Source organism: Leucoraja erinacea, chromosome 7 (assembly GCF_028641065.1).
Source record: "Leucoraja erinacea ecotype New England chromosome 7, Leri_hhj_1, whole genome shotgun sequence".
NCBI classification, from domain to species: domain Eukaryota; kingdom Metazoa; phylum Chordata; class Chondrichthyes; order Rajiformes; family Rajidae; genus Leucoraja; species Leucoraja erinaceus.
The window spans coordinates 24932693-24959810 of NC_073383.1; the positions used below are offsets into that span (position 1 = coordinate 24932693).

Consider the following 27118-nt stretch of genomic DNA (forward strand, 5'->3'; position numbering starts at 1 on the left):
TTTGAAAAGTCGGGGCTGCTGATCACGTGAATACTTTCACTCCCGAAGTTGCAAGGAAAGATGGCTTTTTCGGTTCGTCGCCTCCTCATCAGCGAGAGTGTGGATGCCAGTTGCAAGAAGATCCTGGAGGAAAACGGAATCAAAGTGGCAGAGAAGAAAAATCTGACGAAGGATGAGCTGCTTGCTGAAATAAAGGTGTGACTCGCTGTAAGATAGTGTGCGGTGGGCTTGCGGCGCTCAGTTGCTTGCGGGGAGGGTAGGAGTGTTGCGGAGGGAGAGCTGGTAATCTTCATCTGAAGACAATCCCCCCCCCCCCCCCCCCCCCCCCCCCCCCCCCCCCCCCCCCCCCCCTTTATAAGCAAATGGATGAAATGCGATCGGATGCGGATGAGCTGCATGCAATCTTGATTTGGGTTATATAATATTTTTGGAGAGCGAATTGTTGTGATGGCGTGGATCCGGGATCATTCAACCAGGATCTTTGCTGATGCAACAGCGCTGAGAGGTTTCCCCATGAGAAATGCCGTAGTCTCGGGCTGTTCGGGAACCAGGAGTCTTGCTGCGTTCAATTGTTTTTAATGTATATATTTAACCCAAGTGTGCTATGCATTACTCTTTTGCCTTAAACATTCGGTTCCAATTAAAACCTAACCCAAATCGCACAAAACAATGTATTTTTTACATTTCTGTTTTAATTTAGATTTCCAGCACCTGAAGTTTTTGTTTTATTAATTTTCACAAAACATTATTTTCGGTCGTTCTGAAACTTAAGGCTCCAACATTAAATCGTTGTGATTTTAAACTCTGGCATCGTAATCGTTCTAATTTTGGTACTTGTGTTGCGTGAGACGTATTGACTTTTTTTTACCAGTGAAGTGAAATCAAAGAGGAAAACATCTACTTATCAGACTGTATAATTGTAAGTAGAATTAATATAGAAAATCTCCCCCGTTCAAAAAATCACACGTGATGAAGGTTTTCTGCAGGCGTCCTTGAAATTTGAATCTGAGAAAATTGAGTTGAGGCAATTCCACATGATGTAATTTGTAATTACCGATTGATGTTAAAGGTGTACGTTGTTTTTTTTCCCCTGTTGACTCCTTTACCTTCCCACTCTTCCATTCTCATTTCATCGTCACCTGTGCTGTTCCTCGGTGGGGGGGGGGGTAATAGGAATGTTCGGTATTCCGACTGCGCATGCCCAGGTCATAGGTCACTGGAGATAAACATGCTCGGCAGCTGTGCTGCTGCGTGTATACAGACCTGCGATTCATCCGTAGTCAGGTTCGAACCGGGTCTCCGGCGCTGCAAGTGCTGTTGAATTGCAACTGGAGTTAGCGACACTAGTTCTCCCTTCTCCACTGGTCCATGCAAAAATCTCAGCAGTGACAATCTAATGAATCATTTTCTCCCCCTCAGCCTGGGAGTATGGGTTCCACTCTCACTCGGGCTGCCCTCCGGGTTATACAGGGTTATACAGGGGCGAACCACGCACCCCTCTTCTGCATAACACCAGGAGGCAGATTTGTGAGTAGAGTCTCACTACCGTCCCCTCCCGTGTGTCCCATCCCTGTCCAGGGGCGGCCAGAGATGTCCGGGGTGACCCTGGTCTGACGGGACAGAGGCCCGGAGCAGTGGAGCCCCAGGCTAGCGCGGAGAAGAAGCGTTAACTCCAGATCAACTCTGCTCCAACTCCCGAGGAACCCGTTCCTCGACGGGCCGGGGACCGTCAGCTGCACCTCTCGCCTTATCCAGTGGCTATCCGTTAACCCCCTCTGTGCCAGCGAAAGCCGAGCATCAGTCATCAACGGGGATACACACAAAATGCTGCAGTAACTCAGCGGGTCAGGCAACATTTCTGGAGAAGGGTCTCGACCCGAAACGTCACCTATTCTTTTTCTCCAAAGATGCTGCCTGTCTCGCAGAGTTACTCCAGCACATTGTGTCTACCTTCGGTGTAAGCCAGCATCTGCAGTTCCTTCCTACAGAGCGACGCCTGGTAAAGGCGAGGTGGCGGGGACAGAGCTGTGGAGAGGGATGGGGAGAGGGATGGGGGGAGGGATGGGAAGAGAGATGAGGGGGGGAGGAACTCGCTATCGCGGCTTCACTGCAGGTCCCGTGCACCCCGTCTCTGCAAGAACTCCCCGGCGCCAGGACAATCTCTCCACCCTCCCATCTCTCCCGGACTGAAGGGAGGGACTGGGGGACATTGGCCGCCTCTGCAACCAACATGCAAACCCCGGCACTCCCTGCGGAATGTTAAACTAAACACATCTGTGAGTAAAACACAAACACACATGTCTTTCACCCCTCTTCTGTCTCCCCCACCACTCACCGTCTCTCTGCCGGTCCAGTCTCTCCCTCGCTCTCCCACTCACATCTTCCCCTCTCTCTCTCGCTGTTACACCCTGCTCTCCCGCTGCTTGGCACCACCGTTCGCTTTTTTTTCTCCAATGAACTTTGACAAATCCCATGATTCCTTGCGTTTTTCGGAATACCAAACTTGCTTATTGTGAAGAACAGTGGCTTGTTGGTCGTTTCACTTGTCCCGGGGAGATGCATAACCTCTTGCTGGAATAGAGTCAAAGCATCAGCCAGCTATTTCCACTCTATCATAAGGCCCTTTGTTTTTCCAAGCCCCCTTATTTATCTTCCTTTTGATGCCCCTTATTTTCTTCTTCCATACTAATTTTATTTTTATTTGTGGGGATCCTACCAGCTGGTTTTGGTGTCTTATATGTTCCCGTGGCTCCATATAGTTTACTGTTTTCTGAATAGCAGGTAAATATATAGGAACAGCTTAATTAAATAAACCTGCATTGAAATGAGAAAAAAACATCTAGTTAGTAACATTGTTGATGCAGTATCATCATCTCTGCTTCTGCCCTCTCTCTCTCTCTCTCTACCCCCCTCCCTCTCTAGCCGCACCTGCGAGTTTAGGGCTATGTGTGAGTGGATAGAGTGGGGGATGGGGTAAAAGGAGCGAATGAATAACATTAATATAATATCAATGGGGGGTGGTAGTGTGTCACGCAGCAGATAGCCAGATGCAACGGATCCCACTTGGTCTACTAAAGAACTCTAAAATCAGATCTTATATGTGTGTGTTTTTACATCTTCGCGAAAAAACTATGCGGTAATGATAACATTTTTACATATTCTAGTTGACATTTTTCCCGTCGAGTAAAATCACTATCTGAACATTTTGTGCTTTATTTCTTGACATTACTGAAAATGTTAAAAAAAAATGAAAAGACTGAATTTAAATGACGAGCTTCTGCTGATGACGTCACAATGGGTCTGCTTGATGCCGTCTCACACACAGAATCTACCACGCGCTTCGAGTGACATCTCTCTCTCTGCCCTTTCTCTCTACCCCCCTCCCTCTCCGTCTCTAGCCGCGCCTGTGGAGTTGGGGGCTATGCGTGAGTGGATAGGCCGGGAGATGGGGTAAAAGGAGCGAATTAATAATATTAATATAATATAAAGGGGGGGGCTAGTGTGTGCATGTGCAGGGTGGTTAGTGTGTGTGACGCCGCAGGCTCCCCGCCCCCCCCCCACCCCGCAACTGCACGTTGAGGGGAAGGGAACCAACGGTTCTCACTTGGACTATTACTTATTAAAACTCTGATCTTGTACGTGTCTATGTGTATATATATGTGTGTCTTTACATCATCGTGAAAAAACTACACAGTAACGATAACATTTTTACATATTTTGGTTGGCATTTTTTCCATCGAGGCCGGGACACCTTCTCTGAACATATCATGCTTTATTTCTCGACTTATTACTGAAAATGTTTAAAAAATATCACAAAACTTTGAATTTTAAACGACGAGCTTTCACTGATGACGTCACAATGGTTCTTCCACAGAATCTTTCACGCGCTTCGAGTCATCCCCCCTCACATTTTTACATATTCCAGTTGACATTTTTCCCGTCTAGGCCGGGAACACCTTATCTGAACATTTCATGCTTTATTTCTCAACTTATTTTCGAGTCATTACTGATTAAGTCAAAAGACTTTGAAATTAAAATCACCAGCTTCAAATGATGACGTCACAATGGCTCTGCTAGCAGAGACGAGCATCAATGATTGTGTCATCATCCTATATTTTACACATTATTCGCGATTAAAACTTTAAAAAATGCCAACTTTCACAAGACTTCTACATATTCTGATTCGCATTTTTCACCTCGAGTCAGAGATCACTTTCACTGAACATTTTATGCTTTATTTCTCGACTTATTACTGATTAATTACCTTGAATTTCAAACCGACCAGCTTCAAATTATGACGTCTGTGAATTTCAAACTGACCAGTTTCAGCTGATGACATCACAATGGCAGCTTGAACTGACGACATCACAATGTATAGACTAGGAGGGGGATGGATAATTGCTATTGCATCACGCAGGGCAAGTGCAATTGGAATTTTTTATAAATAGCACAGCTGATGGAGGCAAGGGGAGTGCTGGAATCTTACGTTCTGGAACGGCTTGAGTTGGTGGACAGCACCTCACGTGGGGGCTACGGGTAGGGAACGGGTGCGTTGGGGGAGCAGACCCACGGGTCTGTACTTGGTCTAGTAAAATCTAAAATGTATTATTTACAAATTCTATAATAAGAAAACTGCTTGTAGTTCTGTTCGAGAGACTTTTAGTAAAATATATTATCAAATGAGAGTAATAATGCATTGTTTTTATTGTTATTAGGACTATGATGGACTTATAATCCGTTCGGGAACAAAGGTTACAGCTGATGTAATAAATGCTGCCAAGAATCTGAAGATAATTGGTCGGGCAGGAACAGGAGTGGATAATGTGGACATTGATGCTTCAACAAGGAATGGAATTATTGTGATGAAGTATGCACAATTTAATTATTTAAAAGTTCAAAAAGACTGAGCGTATTAGATTTTCAATAATCTGCATAAAATAATTAGCTTTATAACAGATACAACATTTAGGATTACTTTTTGAAATATTTGAGCATATTCTTTAACAGTAGTAAAATGTACCAAAAAATGTCTACACTCGTAAAGTACTAAAGTCAATGAAGGGGTGGCACAGAGTTGCTGCCTTACAGTACCAGAGACTGTGTTTGAACCTGGCTCTGGATGCTGACTGTACAGTTTCTACATTCACCCTGTGACCGTGTGGGTTTTCTCGGGTGCTCTGGTTTCCTCCTACTCCACAGATGTACAGAAACATAGGTTAATTAGCTTCCGTTAAATTGTAAATTGTCCCTAGTGTGTAGGATAGTGCCAGTGTATGTGAGGGATTACTGGGTGATGCGGACTAAATGGGCTGAAGGGTCTGTTTCCACTCCACTCTGTGTCTCTAGAGTTTAAAGTAGAGAGAAAGGTATTTTTAACTTTTTCACCAAACAGTCTAACCTTTCTTTTGAAACTTTTGCAATGTTCAAAAGATCAGTAACTTTTTCGTAATTGTTTTTCTCCACAGCACACCAAATGGGAACACGATCAGTGCCGCTGAATTGACTTGTGCAATGATCATGTGTTTGGCCAGGTAAGGCATTTTTTAACCAATGTAAATATCCTAATGCAAATTATATTAAAATAAAGCATTGTGAAAAACACATGATTAATAATGTTTGGCTTGGATCACAAATGAATTTGCTAGTCAAAGATAGTGTCGCATGCTGATAACCTTATCTTATTGGAGGTGCTTGTGCCCGCTTTTTACTGCTTCACTGCAAAATCTCTTCAGAGCATTCCCACTCTGAAGAGGTTCTGTGAGACCCTCTTTGTGATTCCTGCTGCTCTTCTGCTCTTTGACCATGTTCTGACCCAGACTTGCTTGCTACCAAAGATCTAAGAGTGGAGCAAGATGGTTCATTCCGCGAAAAAGCCGTAGTAGGTGTTGGGTAATCTTCAGCGCCATTTCCGTAACCGGCTTCCGTCATGGCGTCAAACTAATTCAGGGAGATTCTGCTATATCAGGCCGAGAGATTAAAGGATAGACACAAAATGCAGTGGGTCAGGCAGCATTTCTGGACAAACGGAATAGGTGACATTTCGGGTCGAGACCCGTCTTCAGACTGAGAGGGGAAAGAGGAACTCAAACCCCCCCCCCCCCCCCCCCCCCCCCCCCCTTCCCTCCGACACGGACACGGAGCGATCGCCGGCCCCCCTTTTTTTTGTTAAACATTTATTTCTTTTGGGTGCTTTTTTTTTTAATTACCATTTCCATACTTTTTCGATAGCTGCCATGACCCGTTTGATGTCATCCTTCGCCCTGCTCCTGGTCTCGGCCCGCACCGATCTGCCGGACATGCTGTGTGTGTGCGTGTGTTTGTTTGTTTGGCGGAGTCTGAGGGGAGAAGCGCCGGCACCAAGAGCGAGCGAACGCGGGGACAGACGGACGAAAACAAACGGGTCGTGGCAGCTATCGAAAAAGTCGACCCGAAATATCACCTATTCCTTTTCTCCAGAGATGCTGCCTGATCCGCTGATTTACTCCAGCCTTTTATGTCTGTATTCGGTTTAAACCAGCATCTGCAGTTCCTCCCTGTACAAGGTATGTGCCGTTTTCGTGTGTATTAGCGTGTGTCCAGTCAGATTTGGCTTCCAGTCAGATTAACAATCACGCAAGTTTCCACACACACACTTACTTCAACAAAGAGCGACCAAGGCAGTGCTGACAGTGATGGGGGAAATTGATCAGGGTTTACTGCATTTAAAAAGAAAAATTAAAAAAACATTTGAGACATTTAAAAACACACAAACTCTTCCCCCGCAACGCTCGTCATTACACTGCGAGAGGCATAACTGAAGTCGGGTTTACTGAAATGGCGGAAGTTACTCTCCGGTTACACGTCAGTCCATTGGATTTTGCAGGTGGACCATCTTGCTCCGCTCTAAGATCTTTGCTTGCTACCAGTCTGAAGATGGGTCCGACTCGAAATTTTGTCTGTTCATTCCCTCAGCACATTCTTCCTGACCCTCTGAGTTCCTTCACCACCTTGAATTTTGCTCAAGGTTCCAGCATCTGCCGTTTCTTATGTCTCCCCCTTATAATAATCTTTTGACGTGCTACTGTGTGAAATAGTATTAGTAGCAAGGACAGAATTGAATGGAAAGTATTGCTCAATATGCGTATATATTCTAAACACAAAATCACACCTTTTAAAATTCTCATTGGTTGATTGAAATTTTATATTTATGAAATGTGTAAACTTGTTTGTTAATCTTGATATTCAGCTGTTTAGTTTGTTCCCTTCTGTAGTTCTGATAATATATTTCTCATATTTATTTACTGTTTGTTTCTTGCAGTCCCTTGCACCTTCACTGTCCTCTGCGATTTTGCTTTATTTTTTCCCATTTGTTGGCATTCAGCTGTTGGCAAGCAGCCCTGTTTTATTTGGGGAAACTTTTTTTTATTAAGATCTTCCCTTTGATCATCTGCAGTTTTACTTGATGATGCTTTTGATCTTTTTGCTGTCTATAGTCTCTGTCTTGTACTGGAAGGAACTGCAGATGCTGGTTTATACTGAAAATAGATACAAAATGCTGGAGTAACTCCACAGGTCAGGCAGCATCACTGGAGAAAAGGAGTAGGTGATGTTTCGGGTCGGAACCCTTCAGCTTTCAGCCTGAAGAAGGGTTCTGAGCCGAAACGTCACCAATTTCTTTTCCCCAGCGATGCTGCCTGACCTGCAGTTTCTATCTTGTATCTGTTTCAGTGTGAAGAGCATAAGCTTAGAAGATAAGCTGATAATATCCTAAAAGCCAGTTTTGCGTTCATATTATTTTAAATAATTTTTTCAAACAACACCTTGCATCTTGATCCAAATCATTTGTCTTTCATTGAAAATCAAAAATCTGCAGATGCTGGGAATATCAAGTAAAACAGAAAATTATGTCCTGAAGAGTCCAACATGTTTCTCCTTCTACAGATGCTACCTAACCTGCTGAGTGTTTCTAGAAAATAAGACACAAAATGTTGAAGTAATCCAGTGGGTCAGGTACCATCTCTGGAGGACATGGATTGGCAATGTCTCGGTTTGGAACCCTTCTTCAGTACTTTGTCTCCATTTCTATTGTCTTGTGCTCCTGTTTTGAACTGGACAATTGTTTAACATTAGTGAATATTTACAGCTATTTTCTTTGCTTTTCATCTGTGATAAATTAAAATGAAAATTCATTTGCTATTGTAGGAAAATTCCTCAAGGGGCTGCTTCCATGAGAGCTGGAAACTGGGAGAGAAAGAAGGTGAGGTAGCGGTATGAATTATTTCAAGAACACAAACGAGTGGCTCGAAATTGTAAGGGGGAAATGATCCTTTGAATTTTGAAATTTTGCTAATAACAGGTTGGCTAGAACACTGCCTTATTAGCGCATGCAGAATTCAAACTGCATATGTTTATCGAGAAATAAAATGTGTACGGTGCTTTAGACCTGACAGGCAAAAAGTTTATGTGCGATAGTTTTGATAATAAAAAGTCAATGGGAAGCCTGTGCATCAACAGAAGATGCATTTTGGAACACGGCGCAGGGATAGAGTTGAAGCCTTGCAGCGCCAGAGACTCGGATTCGATCCTGACTACGGGTGCTGCCTGTACGCAGTTTGTACATTCTACCTGTGACCGCGTGGTTTTCTGCAGGATTTCCTCCCACACTCCTAAAATGTACAGGTTTATAGGTTAGTTTGCTTCTGTAAATTGTAAATTGTCCCTAGTGTGTAGGACAGGGCTAGCGTACAGGATGATCGCTGGTTGGCACTGACTCGATGGGCCGAAGGGCCTGTTTCCACACTGTATCTCCAAAGTCTGATGTTTTCTTGCTTTGAAGACTGTGATGTGACCAAATTTTCCTGATCTTATTCCTAGTTCATGGGCATGGAGCTGTATGGGAAAACTCTTGGAATTGTGGGACTTGGAAGAATTGGCAAAGAAGTAGCAACCAGAATGCAGTCCTTTGGAATGAAGGTAATGCCACTGTATGGTGGAACATGGGAGTTCGGCTATTTAAAATAAATAAGGCAACCAGACTTGTTTTAACAGCACTTTATTACATTTCATTCTTAAATATTTCACAAAATAAATCTTTTCTTTCCCTTTAGAGATGACATTGCAGAAAATGAATACAAAGTGAAATCTGTGTCCAAAGCCTGTAATGGTTGAATGGATAAATTGACCACTTGGAATGTGTGGGGTTAACAAGAAAGTTTATACCATACAGTTTCATAGATACAAAACATACACAATAAGTTTTGACAACATTTTGTGTTTATGTAGCATCAACAAAGAAATGCCTAAAGAGATTTCAAGTAAAGTGAAACCAAGGCCAAAAAGGATTAAGAGGGAGTTGCATAAACCAAATCAAACATAGAAACATAGAAACAGAAAATAGGTGCAGGAGTAGGCCATTCGGCCCTTCGAGGGATCAAGGGATGGTCTTTGAGTTTAGTTGAGAAATTGAGAAAACCACCATGTAAACATGCCCTTTGCCCATCCAGTCCACAGGGATCATCGACTACCTGTTTACAATAGTTCTATGTTATCCCACTTTCCCACTCCTGACCCTCTGCAGATATTTTACAGAAGCCAATTAAGCTGCAAAAAGGTCTTTTGAGGAATGTCTTGATTCAGGGAATGCTTAATATGTTGATTTTGCATGCCTCATTTACAGAAAATTAATGTCTTCTGTGTTTCTGTGTGAACAACTAAACATTCATCTCTCTCCGCCCCCCCCTCCCCTTCATAATCTCGATTCATGTTAGTACATGGAGGAGGACATTCGCTTCAATTACAATTAACTTATTAGTCTTTGCTGCATTCAAGGATAAAAATAGCACTGTAAAACTGTGAAATATCTTAAAATATCAGGATGGTGTATAATCTGTTTAAGAAGACTAAAGTATTCAAGCCAATTTTGCTCATCTTTCACGAAAAGTCGTTTTGATATCTACAACATAGATGTTTAAGAAATAACTGCAGATGCTGGAAAAATTGAAGGTAGACAAAAATGCTGGAGAAACTCAGCGGGTGAGACAGCATCCATGGAGCGAATGAATAGGTGACGTTTCGGGTCGAGACCTTTCTTCAGATCTATCTCCAACATAGATGTTTTGCGTTTACATTTCTAAGTCCCTTTCTCCAGTCCCTCAGCACTGATAGAAATTGTGCTTGGCAGCTGAAAGTGTTATTTGGTATTGAGGGGAGATGTTCTCACTTCAGACCTCTTGCGTTTGCATCCGTTGGGGTTTTTATTCTTGCTGGAAACCCAGTTCTGGCACAAAATTCACCCCCATGGTATCAGATGGAGTGCAACACTTTTCTTTCCTTCTGATGTAGTTTTAAGTCTTGCTAGTCAGAAAAAGCAGTTCCTGTTTACTCGTAGAACAATCAGCTTATGTTGCTGTTGTTTCCCACCAAACAAAAACGGAATACCGTAAAACTCTGATAATCTGGCACCCTTGGAACCTTGGTAATGCTGAACAAGCAGATTTTTCAGATTACGCATGTTAGAAGATAGAACCAAACAGCACTAAAACAAGCCCTTAGGCCCATGATGTCTACGCTGAACAAGATGCCAAATTAAACAAATTCCTTCTGCCTGCACATGACCAATATTCCTCCATTCCCTGCCTGTCCATCTGCCTCTCCAAGTGTCTCTTGAATGCCACTATTGTATCTGCTTCCCCCTCCATCCCTGGCATCGGGCTTCAGGTTCCTACTACTTTCTGTTTAAAGCAAAACTGCTCCCACACATTTCCTTTAAACTGTCCCCCTCTGGCCTTAACTTTGGCCGCTAATATTTGCCATTTCCACCCTTGAGAAAATAGATTCTGCGTGTCTCCCATAATTTTGTCAACTTTCTATCAGGTATCCCCTCTGCTATCAATGTTTCATAGAAAGTGATTCACGGTTGACAAACTTCCCCTTATAGATAATAACATCTAATTCAAACAGCACCCTCGTAAACCTCTTTTGTACCCTCGCCAAAGCCTCCACATTCGTCCTGAAATGCCATGACCAGAATTGCACACAATACTCCAAATGCAGCCTAAACAAAGTGTTATAAAACTGCAACATGACTTCCTGACTCTGGCACTCAATGGAAACTTGCCGTATGCCTTCTTTACTACTCTCTACTCGTGTTGCTGCTTTCAGGGAACTATGGACATGGATCCCAAGATCCCTTCATGCATCAGTACTCTTCAGGGTCTTGCATTAACTGCAAACTTCCCTCCTAAAATGCAACACTTCACATTTGCCTGGATTAAAATCCAGCTGCCCTTTCTCGGCCCATATGTGCAACTGATCTATATCTCACTGCATCTTTTGGCAGCCTTCCTCGCTGTCTGCAACTCCACTCATTTGTGTGCCATCTGCAAACTTAGTAACCAACTCAAGTACATTTTCATGTAAGTAATTTTGCAAACAGGAGCCCCAGTACTGATCTGTGCAGAACGCCACTGGTCACAGATCTCCAGCCCGAAGGACACCTATCCACCACTTCCTTCTGTCTTCTCTAGGTAAAACATTTTTGAATCCAAACCACCAACTCACCATGGTTCCTATCCATCTCAATCTTCTAGATCAGCTTAACATGAAGTGCCTTCCTCTAGACCACGTAGACAATATCTACTGCCCTATCCTCATCAGTGACCTTCGTTACCACCTCAAAAAACTCAATCAAGTTGAGGGGTGGCACGGTGGCGCCACGGTAGAGTTGCTGTCTTACAGCGCCAGAATCCTGATTTCGATCCTAAGTATGGGTGCTGTCTGTATGGAGTTTGTACGTTCTTCCTGTGACCTGTGTGTCCGGGTGCTTTGGTTTCCTCCCACACTCCAAAGATGTACCGTTTTGTAGGCTAATTGGCGTAAATTGTAAATTGTCGCTAGGGCATGTAGGATAGTGTTAGTTTGCAGGGATCGCTGGTCGGCATAGACTCAATGGGCCAAAGGGCCTGTTTCTGCGCTGTATATCTAAACTAAACAAGTTTGTAAGACATGCACAAAGTCATGTTTACTGTCCCTAATTAACCCAATTCCCTTCCAAATGTGAACAAATGCTATCCCTAAGAAGCATCTCCAATAACTTCCCTACCACTGATGTGAGGATCACTGGCCTATAATTCCCAGAATTATCCCTATTTCCTTAAACAAAGGAACAACATTGTCTACTCTTGGACCTCGCCCGTGGCAAGAGAGAATAGAAAGATCTTAGTCAAGGCCCCTGCAAACATCTCTCTTGCCTCTCTCGATAACCTGATGTAAATCCTACCAGGCCCAAGGGATTTATCCATCTTGAGATCTTCAAAAGACCCCTACACCACCACAGCCCCACAACCCAAAATGGCGCCTATCCATGTTCTCCAGAGATGCTGCGTTAGTCCAGCACTTTGGTTTTGTTGTAAACCACCGTCTGCAGCTCCTTATGCCTTGTATACAGTCCACCAGCATCTCACCATTCTTGTTGCTGTATTGTTCTCTGCTTGCTGAGTGAAAGTAAATGAGCCATGTGCCAAGCCAACTAATCCTTTCCTATATATAGACACAAAAAACTCAGCGGGTCAGACAGCATCTCTAGAGAAAATGAAGTGACGTTTTGGGTCAAGACCCTTTTCCTATGTTTTAAATTTACTAAAGTTGTTCATGCTATATTTCTAACTGAATAGTATTAGGATTTTTACATATTTTGATTTACGTAAATAGAAATTTTTGAAGAATTATTTGAAGGCTACATTTAAATCGCAGCTGGAAGGTTTGTACAGTTTGATTTATTAAATGGCTTTGTTACCCCAGGAGATAGTAACTTGACTCTTAATGATACCATTGACACATTGTTTTGCCTGGCAAATTGTGAACAATACAGCTATTGAAATCTGAAAACAAGTAGACCAAATGTTTATATTTGTTAGCGCGATTAAAATGTTGGACCCGAGATATAAAACAAATACTCTCAAGTAGTTGATTATTGTTAAAGTTTTCCAAAGCACTAATACATAGTTTGGTAAGTTTTGTCTGCCGTCTGTATCTTTAATGTATTCAGTCATTAAAATAAAAACCAAAACTGATGTTCGGGTTGTAGCACAAAATTGCACTGAAGATTTCCTATTCTCGCTTTAGTAAATTTTGGCAGAGTTGGTGATCGAAGTACATAAAATGAGAGGGAAGAGAGCTACATCTAGTTTTATATGTTGATCTAGCCAAATCTCATTTGGTACTATTTTGGATGAAATTGTGTGCGGGAGGGTATTTATTGACCATGGTCATATTGCTGCTGTTGGGAGACTGTTGTGTCCAGAGCATGTTATGTTACAGCAGTGAATGCACATTAAAGATAGCTCAGTGGCTGTTAGACATTTTGATGTGTATTGGGATGATAAAAAACTTAAATGCAGCCTGTTTTTGCCTGTACTGTTTAAATGCTGGTTTATTGAGCAGTGCCAAGTTAATATCTGCACTTCTGTAACCCAGTGTGCTTGAATTCCTCTGTTGGTAGATTAGCAGGCTGTTGAAAACAGTGCTTTCTTTGTGCTTCTGTGGAGCAGAATTACTTCCAAAGCTACTTGTTAATCATAGAGCATTGGTATTTGTTCACAGTTTGTTTCATGTTTAATTTATGGTGAGTTGTATTGGGAGTTTCACAAGAATACCAATTGGAGCAATTGGGAAGTTGATTCATGAATAAGTGACACCAAAAATGCATTTTTCCTGGTCTTACAGTTTGAGACTGTCCAGTTATTTCCCTTGCCTCCGACCCCTCTTGTGCATTGTTTTACTTTAGTTAAGACCATAGTACTTTAGTAAGACCATAAAGCTCCTGTCCCACTTACGTGCCCTTGGCATGCTAATTACGCGACCTCGTGGTCGCGAAGGTTGCACGTGACTCCATGCGTCCGCACAGCAGGCTGGAGCACATGACGTCATTTGAAGATGGACACAAAATGCAGGAGTAACTCAGCAGCACTGGCAGCACCTCTGGAGAGAAAGAATGGATGATGTTTTGGTTCGAGACCCTTCTTCAATCTGAAAGAAGGGTCTTGACCCGAAACGTCACCCATTGCTTCTCTTCAGAGATGCTGCCGGTGCCGCTGAGTTACTCCTGCATTTTGTGTCTATCTTCAATTTTTTTGGCCCCGCTCTGGGAGTAGATGTGGGGGCGGATCCGGACCCCAACGGCCGTGAGCCCCAGGCCGAGTTCGACGATCGTTTGCCTGCTTCTGCTGCTGTTGGAGGTGAGACATTGCATCACGCCAGGGTCTTGGGCCTGTCCCACTTTGGCCGTCTGTTACGCGACAGGCCGGTGGCGCGCGAAGATTTAGCTCGCTACAAAATTTCCGTGCGCCGCGCGATATATCGCGCACAACTACATACCCCTCCGCGCTTCACAGTGGGACCGGCCCCGCGCGGCCACACAATGTCCGTGCGCCTCAACGCAACAACGAGGTCACGTAATTTGCGTGCCAGGGACACGTGAAGGGCCTTAACCACTTCAGCTCCTGTCTGTGACCAATTATTTACACGTTTCTCTCATCTCATAGCTGTAATTATTGGTCTGATGTTTTGCATAGATAACGCCTCCTTTAGACTTCCATCATCCTGCTCATGCTTTATATTCTTTCTTCAGCTACATCAGCCAAACACTTTGGATTCCTTTCCCTAAACTCTCTTTCAAACGCTCCCCAGTTTAATCTTGACTCTGGCCACTTTCCTGAGTTGGTACTTGCAATCATTTTCATCTCTGAAATACACCTAAAAATTGTCATTCCTTTAAAGACATCATGTAAGTGCAGCACAGCGGCACACCTGATAGAGCTGCTGCTTCTCAGCGCCAGAGACCCGGATTTGATCCTGACCTTGGGTGCTGTCTGTATGGAGTTTGCACTTCCTCCCAGTAACTGCAAGGGTTTCCTCCGGCTGCTCCCAAAGATGTGCGAGTTTATAGGTTAATTGGCCTCTGTAAAATTGTGCTTGGTGGATAGCGAGTGGATGAGAAAGTGGGATAACATTGAACTAGTGTGAAAGGGTGATCGATGGCCATTGGGAACTCTGGGGGCCATGGGCGGAAATCCCGGGTGGGATGTGCCCCTCCCATGCTTTGAGAGGTGGGGGACAATCCACCCCCCCCCCCCCATGTTTTGTAATCCGCATTTTGAAATTCGGTGAAAAAAAATCTATTAAAATCTCCGCTTTCCACGAGACAGTGGGGGTGTCACTGTTAAGCGTTTGTTAAATGTTTCTATTAACATCATATTAACACGATGTGTCACCAATTGTGTTTTGATCTTCAAGTATTACTACTTGAAGATTACTAAGAAGGTATTTACGGAGAATTTCTTAAAGCTGGCTGATGTGGGTTCAATTACCATTTGAACTAATTGGATGTATTGGTGGATGGGAAAGATTTAAACGGGTATCGGATTTAAATGGGTCAGGTCATTAAAGGCTCTGGTCGAACAGGTTTCCTGGCTGACCTGCAGATAAGTCCCTCATTCACGCTCACTCGCGTTATTTAGTTTTTCCCCCCATCTCTCTCTCTCTCTCCCCCCCCCCCCCCCCCCCCCCCCCCCCCCTCCAAGGATGGTTCTTCTGTTTGCCTTTATTTGCTTCAGTTTTATTTGTTTAAGTGTAATTTATCACATTGTAGCTTTTGAAAGATTCAAGCGGGTATCAGACGCTTTCTCAGGGCTGAATCGACCCGTTCGCGGGGCCATTCATCGCCCTGCGCGGCTTAAAATCGGCCGCAGAATCTCCCATCGCCCCGAGGTCAGACAGTCAAATTGCTGCGCGAAGGCAATCAAGGCTCCCGGTGTTGAAGCCACCGCCAGCCGATTTTAAGCCGCACCGGGCGATGAAAGGCCCCCAAACGGGCCAATTCAAGCCCCACAATTCAGGGCGGATGAAGCTGCTGTTATTGGAATTTGGAATGAGTCACCAACCAGGTGAGTTCCCGATGTAACCGTCCACAGGGCCCACGGCCGAAGACTCCGAAGTCTCGCGGCCACCAAGAAATTGGGTCCCCCCCATGTTTTTATAGCGATTTCTGCCCCCTTCAGCAGGGTCTGTTTCCATGGTGTATCTCTAACCTATATTCAATTATTGTATTCTATTTGTTAAAATAAATAGATTTTAACTGCTGGGTCTTCCATGCATTGATGTAACATTTAATGTAAATTTTTGTAGCTAAGAGAAGTTGAAGAGTTTCCTAAGACATTAGCATGTTACATTTTGGAATTAGACAATAGACATTTATCATTTATTATTATTTTTGTTTCAGACCATAGGTTATGATCCAATAATTCCTGCTGAGGTGGTAGCTAAATTTGGAGTAGAATTTGTGTCCCTGGACTATCTCTGGCCACATTCTGACTTCATCACAGTTCATACACCTTTAATGCCATCTACTGAAGGTAAATATTGATGCCACCAACATTGCACGTTGCTCAGAAAGGGTCTTTTTGTGATACCTGAGGAACTACTTCCCTTAGTGGAAACTGAATACGTCAGTCACTCAGGTAGCACCAGTACACCTAGTGGATTCTAATATTAAGGACTCTGCTCGTATATATTCAAATCCTTCAAACAGTTTAAGTCTAAATGAAAGAGAAACATTGAAAAGCACTGGAAATTGTATACTGGAAGTGCACAATATGTTGGTCATCCATGCAAAGGTGGAGGAGGATGGTTAGTGTTCTGGTCATGGTGCAGTTCCAAAGTGTTAACTTGTTGATTAGCAAGATTCCTACTATCAATACTTATACCCAACTAGCTGCAAGTTGAGACAAATTTTGAGAAACTCAAGAATAAGAAAGTTATCTGATTGCACGAGAAATGAAGAGGAATAGAAAGCAGTAGCTATTTAGATAAGGGATTTTAGAAGTTTAATATTGGTAGGGGAAAAAAAGGGGTTATTGAGATGCACAATTTTGAAAATGCGTGCAATTAGTGGATGTCGTGATAAATCTGGGGAATGGAATTTGAATAAACCCTGAAGATATAGAGACACAATTGTGCATGTGCAATTCAAAAAAATGAATTTGTGTTTAGGATCACCAACCACATTAGCATCAGTAAATACCAGTGACAGAAAGGGAGCTTACGTTGAAACTGAAATAAGGAGGGAAACAAGAAATTGCAGTTTTCGGAAATCTGAAACAACAGGAGATGTTGGAAATGTTTAGCAGCTCAGGCAGCGCCACTGGACAGAGAAACAGCTAATATTTTCACTCAATTAAATTTCATTACTATGGGAATTGCTTTGTAAACCAGAAGATTTTTCTTGCCTTGTTCACTGGTGTGTGCGAAGTGCAGGTGACATGGGGCAACATGAGGCATTGCCTTCACATCCATCCATTCTCAAATAACCATTATCAGTGTTACGGGAAGGTGCATCCATGTGTGTATGTTTCGTATGTTCCTCTAGAAATTATCAAATTTTAATTTATTTGTGTCTCAGGAACTAAAAGTTTTCATTGTCCATCAGTACATTATTGTTGAAATCCAAATGCACATTAGCTGCAATGCTACAGGAAGTTTGCAGGTAACTTGTAACAATGGATACAATTCAAAGAAGTTGAAGAAAGTGGAAAATAAAATTCCAGTGATGGGCAGGACAAAGTTCTTCAGACTGATGTCAGAAGAGGGGGCGGGACAGAGTTCTTTGTCCCTCCCCCTCCCCGGAAATCAGTCTGAAGAAGGATCTCAACCCGAAACGTCACCCATTCCTTCTCTCCAGAGATGCTGCCTCGCCGCTGAGTTACTCCAGCATTTTGTGTTCCCAAATCATGCCGTGATGCATCCTGTTACGGGCAATATCAGTTCTCTCACTTCAGGTAGCCCCGACATTCCCTCTCTCTCTATCCCTCCCCCACCCAAGTCACACTAGCTTCTCATTTTCATCCTTTAGCTTACAATGACCTGTTTCCTTTATCATCGTTACTTTTTTTGCATATCTTTCATTCATTGTTCTTTATCTCTCCACATCACCGTCTATATCTCTCGTTTCCCTTATCCCTAAACAGTCTGAAGGAGGGTCTCTACCCAAAATATCAGCCATTCTTTTTCTCCAGAGATGCTGCCTGTCCCGCTGAGTTACTCCAACTTTTTGTGTTTATCTTCGGTTTAAACCAGCATCTGCAGTTCCTTCTTACACGTCAGTTTATTCACCTTCAATCTAGATTCATTTGTTGTGTTTGATCAAAGTTTTGGTAATCTTTTATCTCATGACAACCTTTATACTTTCATGAAAAACCTTGTGGTATGTAATGATAAACATTTTCCAATATACTCTGCTTTCTGTACGACTTTCAAAAGTCGTTATAATTACACTTAAACATGATGTGTTTTTGTGTTATAAGCTCTGTGTATATATATTTTAAATCCAAGTTGAGTATGGTGTATATTTTAGCTGTTTATCAAATCTTAACAAAATGACCTGCTGATTTTGTCTTGTATTTTTACATTTAGGATTGCTGAATGATGAAACCTTTGCCAAATGTAAAAAAGGAGTGAAGGTTATCAACTGTGCCCGAGGAGGTATTATTGATGAGAATGCATTGCTTCGAGCAATGGAATCTGGACAGTGTGGTGGTGCTGCATTAGATGTATTTGTGGAGGTATACGCAAATTGTCTATCGCATTGTCTTCCATGATAACCTTGCGTAGGTGTAATGATAAAACATTTCTGATATACTCTGCATTCTGTAAGGAATTGGAAGAACAATTACTTTAATTGCACGTCTATAGTGACATATTATAAAGAAGCATCTCAAGACTTCAGTGAATATCCTTGAGAGATACATAATATGGAGGTATATTTAACTTACTAGCAGCAGCAGGACATACTTTGTATTTGGCCAAGAATCATAAGACCATTAGTCATAGGAGCAGAATTAGGTCATTCGGCTCATCAAGTCTACTCCACCATTCAATTATGGCCGATCTATATATTGCCTCAACCTCTAACTTACATACTAATTGAGAGTATCAATTGAGAAATAAAGCTGTATTTTACAAACAAGTTATGCACAAATCGATTGAATTATCATATTGGTCAAAGTGCATTGGTTGAGATAATCTTGGATTAATTCCTAGAACAATGTCATAGACAGGGAAAAGATGACTTTAGATTTGGTCATTTACAGGCTGATTTTAGTTGGTCCACAAAGGGACACAGTGCTGGAGTAACTCAGCAGGCCAGGCAGCATCTCTGGAGAGATCCCTTAATGTCTAAAATTCTATTATTCCTCTTCTTGCAAATAGTCAAAGACTGAATCTCTACAGCCCTCTTATTGAGCATGCTGAAGATTTCCTGGGACAGCTCTGATTATTTCATGTACAGGTGCTCTGTGTTTTCAAGTGAGTTGTCCTGATATGCTTTGCCTTTCGTGGTTGTGGGAAACGGCCTACATGTGCCTCCATACACTCAATATAAAAGGATTGCTTCTCCAATAGAATTGGAATTATTTTCCTTGAAAAGAAAGTCACATAATTTACTGTGGTTTTAAACCAAGACTTTCCATTGGTATGAACATTGAATTCTCCAATCAACCCCCCTTCATCAATCTATCTATCTACCCTTACAGCATAGAAACAAACTAACAAGCCCAACTTTCGTTTTTTAATATCACGTGTACCAAGGTACAATTAAAAGCTTTTTGTTGCATTCTATCCAGTCAAAGAAAAGACTATACATGATTCACAATGCACAGATCAAAGAGTGGAGCGATTGTAATGTATATGATAGCAGATCCTCTTCTGGGACCAACACACAGAGAATCCACTGGCTTCGGTGCCATCTTGGGTTGACCCAACTTGCCCATGCTGACTAAAATGCCCCATCTGCACTTGTCCCATTTGCCCACATATGGACCATATCCCTCTAAACTGTCCAAATGTCTATTACATGGTGTTTATTGTACAAGTCTCCACTATCTCTAATATATATATATATATATATATATATATATTGTTTCCTTCCCTCTATTTTTCCTGTGCCTCGTCTGGATGTGCACCCATTTCTCCCCTTCCCCTTGCACCCATATTCCTACCTATGGCTTCACAATTTGCACCTCTTCTATCCCTACCTCACTTTTTGTCTTTTCGGCTCTGGCGTTTGTCCAACCATTTGCCTACTGCCCCTTCCCCTCCCACCTGTATCACTTGTCAGGCTTCGTCCTGCCCCTCCTCTCTTCCAGCCCCCCACCCACCCCCCCCCCCCCCCCCCCCCCCTCCCTCCCGCCCACACCACAATCAGTCTGAGGAAAGGTCCCAACCTGAAACATCACCTATCCATGTTCTCCAGAGATGCTGCCTGACCTGTCAAATTACTCCAGCACATTGTACCCTTTCCATTGTTATCCCAGTTTAAGTTTGTAAAGCTTTGAAGTTCTTTGTCAGCAGTTAATGCTAGGGTCTAGGCCAGTGATTCCCAACCTTTTTTTGGCCATGCCCCACCTAATCACCTCTAAAATCCTGATGCCCCCCCCCCATGTGGTGATATATAATTCTTATCATTTAAAAAGTGAACTCCGTTTCAGCTGAAGAAGCTTAAAACGCCAATACCTTGGTTGTAATAACTACACAATAAAGACCTTTTTTACCCCCAAAAAAATTATTTACTCAAAATAACATCTGAAACATAAACTACATATGTTTACCTGATGGAAAATCCTAAAAAATAAAAAACGAAAATTTGGACCCAGACCTCCTCAGTCGCGCTCAATTGCCCCCCATAAAAATCAAATTGCCCCCCTGTGGGGCGTATGCCCCATGTTGGGAACCACTGGTCTAGGCTGAAGCAATGTTCAATGTTCAAGCACAATTGAAAGGTCTTGAAGTACTGTTTTCCCAGTGTTTTCTATTTTTACATTGTTTTCAGGAACCACCCAAGAATCTCGGTCTCGTGAATCATCCAAATGTAATTGCCTGTCCACATCTGGGAGCGAGTACCTATGAAGCCCAGGAACGCTGTGGCAAGGATATTGCAGCTCAAATTGTGGACATGGTGAAGGGCAGCTCACTGGTTGGAGTGGTATGTAATTCTGCCATTATTGCTTTTTCAAATTGATCATTTAAAAAAAAATGCTTACAAAAAGGCTAATATTAAACCAGAATATCACTAGATCAAAAGATAGACACCAAGTGTTCCCGATTGTTCCCGAAGATTGCTCCCGATGTTGGGGAAGTCCAGGACAAGGGGTCACAGCTTAAGGATAAGGGGGAAATCCTTTAAAACCGAGATGAGGAGAACTTTTTTCACACAGAGAGTGGTGAATCTCTGGAACTCTCTGCCACAGAGGGTAGTTGAGGCCAGTTCATTGGCTATATTTAAGAGGGAGTTAGATGTGGCCCTTGCGGCCAAGGGGATCAGAGGGTATGGAGAGAAGGCAGGTACGGGATACTGAGTTGGATGATCAGCCATGATCATATTGAATGGCGGTGCAGGCTCGAAGGGCCGAATGGATAACTCCTGCACCTAATTTCTATGTCTATGTTTCTAAGTGCTTGAGTAACTAAGTGGGTTCGGCAGCTTCTCTGGAAAAAAGAAATAGGTGATGTTTTGGGTCGGAACCCTTCTTCAGACTGAAAGATAGAGAAGGCAAGAACAAAACACGGTCGGTAACAGATAACCACAAGAAGGGTGGTTCATAATAGCCCATGGTTGGCTGGGGAAGATGTGCTAAAGACAGGGATACAAGGATGCGAACAGTGGAACAAGTAGGATGACTCGGGTGGTGAAGAGAGGGGGGTGGGGGAAGAAATGCAGTAGTGACTTAATATGAAAGAAATCAACGTTCATAACGATGAGATAAGTTTGTAATATACACCAGTGTGTGGTGAAATTGCTAGTTTTCATGATGCTCACAGAATAAACAATATACATATAGTAATAAATAGAACAATGAGTGCAAAGCACCAGAACAGAGCAAGTGGTAGTGTAGTCTGAAGTTAGTGCAACAAAATTATTAAAGTCCAATACGTGAGGAAGGCCTAGTGGCTCAGCGTTAGAGTTGCTGCTTACAGCATCAGAGGCCCAGCTCCATCCTGACTATGGGTGCTGTCCATATGGAGTTTGTTTGTTCTCTCTGTGACCATGTGGGTTTTCTCTGGGTGCCTCAGTTTCCTCCCATATTCCAAAGACATGCGGGTTTGCAGGTTAATTGGCATCTGTAAATTGCCCTTAGTGTATAGGCTGCAAAACTGAGATAACATGGAACCTGTGTACAGGTGATCATTGGTAGGACTGGTGTAGATGGAGCATCTTGGATGGCATGGGCAAGTTAGCCAGAAGGGCCTGTTTCCTTGCTTTATGACTTTATGACTGGGAGTCAACTTAGAAATTCTGAGTCTGATTTGGTTGTTGTGGACTTGGTGTTTCCACGCTGTAACTAAATTAAATGAAATTACAGTAATAGAAATAGCCAAATGAGGTTGAATTCAGAATAAGAGTGTGTGGGAGCGACTCTGGGGAAAGGCTGTGAAGAAGTGATTGTTTCAGAGAAGGTAAACACAAAATGCTGGAGTACCTCAGCGGGGCCAGGCAGCAGCATCTCTGGAGAAAAGGAATGGGTGACATTTTGGGTCAAGACCCTTCTTCAGACTGAGGTTGTTTCAGGGGTCTGATTGCAAAATGAACTTGTGGTTTATTTAGAACAAAGGATACTATTCAATTGAAAAGATGCAGCAGAACTTAGCAAAAATGATTTGCTATGACATTGTGAACTTCTACAATTAGCCCTATATTCTGTAAGGGTGTGCATCCTTTTGCATATCATGATTACATTATACTTTCCCAAAGTTATTGGGTGGATGGCTGTCTGACATTTATCCTTGGTTAGATCAATGCCCGGGCTCTCAGCCACGCTGTGATTCCTGAATCAAAACCTTGGATCCAACTCGGGGAAGCGTTGGGAATGGTGGCAAAAGCATTTGCTGGGCAAGTAAACAGTCAAACAAATGTGCAAGTTGCAACAGTAGGTGAGTGCCACAATTCTCGTCTTGCCCTTTTGTTTTGAGAGTTTTTTCAGCGTTTCATGGAGGGAGTCTGGTAATGACTGAGAAGGAATCTGTGGTCAGTGAGTGTTTAAGGGGAATGAATAAAGGGGAATATAACGTGACCAGGGTGATCTCTCCATATGAGGAATAAGGCCCAAACGCAGGCAGGTGGGACTCGTGTAGATCTTGGTCGGCATGGGCAAATTGGACTGAAGGGCCTGTTTACGTTCTGTATGACTGAGTCCACTTAGAAACTAAAGCTTGATTTGGTCAGACTCTAAGCACAATACAATGTTCTACTGTTAAAATTTGGGTTTGGGTTATCAATCCTTCTCACCGTTTATCATTAACTTATCTGTGGGCTTTGCAGCAACTGAAGTTATTAAATTAACAGTGTAGTTGTAGAATAAATTAATCTGGGATATCAAATCAGGGATTTAATTGGGGAATTGGATAGTTACTAATGGGAAATATAGTTTGTAGAGCAGGCAATGGGACTAACAAGATTGCTGTTCAAAGCCAGCGTAAATCTGGTGGCTGAATCTTTTGTTCCAACACAAACTTTGATTCTTCATCCAGAGAATAGTTTTACTCTCTGAAATGGAACAAGATTCTGGATGATTAGAAAAGCAATATGTATTGCGGTGTCGAACAATCATACAATATTTCTGACAAAGCAGGTAGCTGTTTATTGTTTTGATTTAACTGCCAGTGCTTGGACAAGGCATAAGTATATTGAGTCAATGGTTGCATCATAACTTGCTCAAGACAGCAAGAAATTGCAAAGAGCTATGGATGTAGTCCACTCCATCACACAAACCAGACTCCCCACCACCGACGTCATCTACATTTAACGATGCATCGGAAAGGCAGCCAATATAATCAAAGACTCATTCCTCCTCCTCCCTGCTCCTACCAGGCAATAGATACAGAAGCTTGAAATTGCCCACATTAAGACTCAGGAAGAGCTTCTTCCCCTCTTTTATCAGTCATCTGAACAGTGTTACCATATTCTAGGGTACTGTCCCAGTTATCTCTACCCCATTGGAGACATTGGACCTTTTATATGGAACAGATGCACTAAAATGCTGAGAACTATATTCTGCACTCTGTATCTTCCCCTTTACTTTACCTATTGTACTTGAGTTTGAGTTGATTGTATTTATGTACAGTATTATCTGATTTGATTGAACCAAGCTTTTCACTGTGCCTCGGTATACATAACAATAATAAACCTAAACCTATATATGACCTATTCCAGTGTAGTTTATTTTAGTTTATTGTCACGTGTACCGTGGTATAGTGAAGATTTTTGTTGCATGCTATACAATCAGTGGAAAGACTATACATGATTACAATGGAGATGTCCACTGTGTACAGATACAGGATAAAAGCAATAACATAAAATGCAAATCTAAATGACACACGTTGCATTAATAAAATATTTGCTTCACGTGCAAAGCTGAAACTATGAGATCATAAAGAGTGAAAGTAATATGACATGTTCAAATATTACATTTCTATTTTATTTTTAAGGTTTGTCTCTGACAAATACTGGGCATTGTATTGCCACAGCTGTGACCCTGGGGCTGCTTAAAGGAGATTCGGAAAACCATGTCAACCTTATCAACGCTTCCTTACTTGCAAAAGAAACAGGAGTGACTGTGAGTTGTCTTGGAATTTATTTTGTAAATATGTGACCATTGTTGTAATTAACTCATTTGAATTGGATTTGCCAAAAGTTCATAAATTATAGGAGCAGGTGTCTGAAGGGTCTCGACCAGAAACGTCACCCATTCCTTCTCTCCAGAGATGCTTCCTGTCCCGCTAAGTTACTCGAGCTTTTTGTGTCTATTATAGGAGCAGAATTAGGCCATTCAGCCCATCAAGTCTACTCTGCCATTCAATCCTGGCTGATCTATCATCCTTTCTCAACCCCATTCTCTTGCCTTTTCCCCATAACGCGAGACACCGGAACTAATCAAGAATCTGTCATTAAAAATATCCATTGACTTGGGATCTACATCCTTCTGTGTCAATGAATTCCACAGATTCATCACCCTCTGACAAAATAAATTCCCCCATCTCCTTTATGCCTTTTATTCTGAGGCTATGGGCTCTGGTTCTAGACTCTCCCACCAGTGGAAACATACTCTCCACATCCACTCTATCCAGGCCTTTCACTATTCAGTAAGTTTTAATTAGGTCCCCTCTCATTCTTCTAAACGCCAGCGAGTATAGGCCCAGTGCCGTCAAACGCTCATAAAATGTTAATCCAATCATTCCTGGGATCATTCTCGTAAACCTCTGGACCCTCTCCAACGTCACCACATCCTCCCTCAGGTATGGGGACTACACTTACTGTTATGGACATAGCCCAGATCATCATGCAAATCAACCTCCCTTACATGGACTCTATTTACACGTCACATTGCCTCGGCAAACCACCAGCATAATCAAGGACCAATCTCACCTGGTCACTCCCTCTCCTCTCCTCTCCCATCAAGCAAGAGGTAAAGATTCAGATTTGGGGTCAATTTCTTCCCAGCTGTTATCAGGCAACTGAAATGTCTCTCACCCGCTGGAGAGCGGCCCTGACCTCCCATCTCCCAAATTGGAGACCTTCGAAATATCTTTAATGGACTTTATCTTACACCAAATGTTATACCTTTTATCCTATATCTGCACACTGTGGATGGCTTGATTGCAGACATGTTTAGTATTTTCAGTGTCTGGAACGCACACAACAAAAAGCTTTTCTGTACCTTAGTACATGTGACAATATACTAAATTAAACTCTGGGGTGAGAGGGAGTATCTATGATTAATGCATGTAATGCAAGTTGCAATGAAGCCCTTTTAGAGATATGTGGAATACTGTGGGTCCCCAATCAATATTGAAATCTACTTAGAACTTTGGGGCCAAGTGAAACATGAGGTGTGCAAAGGAGTGAAATTTGATGAGGAAGTTTCCTGTTATTTAAAGGTAACTCCTGCTTAATATAGCTTCATTTTCTGCTGCTTTCTAGCAAACATTTCAATTTGCACTTGGATCAGAAGCGCACAAGCAGAGACACAAGGAACTGCAGATGCTGAAATCTTGAGCAAAACAATAAGATGTGGATTAACTCAGCAGGCCAGGCAGCATGTGTGGAGGAAATGGATAGCTGACATTATAGGTCGGAGCCCTTCTGCAGACCAATTGAAGTTGGGGGGAGAAAGATGGAAAAGAGGTGGGGGTGGGACAAAGTCTGGCAAGTGAGAGGTGGGTACAAATGCAGGGGGCTGGATTGGCAGACAGGTGAAGTAAACGTCAAAGGTCAGAGATGAAAAGGGGACAAAAGAGTGTCAGATAAAGAGAGGAGCGAAACGTAAAGCCAGAAAGAAGGGGTAGAGGTGGAAGGGTGAAGGGTGAAAAAGGGGCAAGATAGTTGCAGAAATAGGTGGTCAAGCAGGTGGCAGATATGGGGCAGAGGAAAGACAGGGGAGGTTTCACTTGATATTGAAGAATTCAATGTTCATGCCATTTAGGTGTGAGCTATCCAACAGAATACAAGGTGCTGTTCCTCCAGTTTGCATGTAGCCTCACTGTCAATTGAGGAGGCCCAGGACAAAGAGGTCAGTATGGGAATGGGAAAGGGGTGATAAAATAGTTAGCAACTGAGAGATCCAGCTGGCCTTGGCGGACCGAATGCAAGTGTTCTGAGATATGACCATCTAGTTTATTCTCTGTGTCTCTGATGTGAAGGAGGCCTCATCGGGAACACCGGATGCAGTAGATGAAGTTAGGGGAGCTGCACGTGATCCTGTGAATCACCTAGAAGGGTGGTTGGGATCCCTGGATCGAGGTGAGAGAGGAAGTGTAGGGACAGGTGTTGCATCTCCTGTGGTTGCAGGGGAATGTACCTGGGGAAGGGGTGGTTTGGGTGGGAGGAGGTGACTGAACGCAGGAGTTGTGCAGGGAGTGGTGTCTGTGGATGGTGGAAAGGAGGCAGGGATGAGAATATGGCACCCCCCCCAGGTGTTGTAGATGGGTCCCTCGCCCGTGCCTGCTCTGTGTCCTGCAGTTCTGCTCTCGCTCCCCCTCCCCCTCCCCCTCCCGACTGATGGAACAAGGATAGAGTTCCCCTGGTCCTCACTTTCCA

At 42.9% G+C, this 27118-nt stretch overlaps 1 protein-coding gene across 1 annotated transcript in view; it reads left to right on the plus strand.

Moving 5' to 3' along the window:
- The window catches only part of phgdh (phosphoglycerate dehydrogenase), a 31489-nt gene continuing 4371 nt past the window's right edge, over nucleotides 1-27118 (plus strand). Inside the window, exons 1-10 of the mRNA XM_055638001.1 lie at nucleotides 1-195; nucleotides 4716-4867; nucleotides 5466-5531; nucleotides 8182-8236; nucleotides 8854-8952; nucleotides 16256-16388; nucleotides 18445-18593; nucleotides 20858-21010; nucleotides 22818-22956; nucleotides 24511-24638. Coding sequence (XP_055493976.1) covers nucleotides 61-195; nucleotides 4716-4867; nucleotides 5466-5531; nucleotides 8182-8236; nucleotides 8854-8952; nucleotides 16256-16388; nucleotides 18445-18593; nucleotides 20858-21010; nucleotides 22818-22956; nucleotides 24511-24638 — 1209 coding nt within the window. The 5' untranslated portion in view covers nucleotides 1-60. The remainder of the gene's footprint in view (nucleotides 196-4715; nucleotides 4868-5465; nucleotides 5532-8181; nucleotides 8237-8853; nucleotides 8953-16255; nucleotides 16389-18444; nucleotides 18594-20857; nucleotides 21011-22817; nucleotides 22957-24510; nucleotides 24639-27118) is intronic.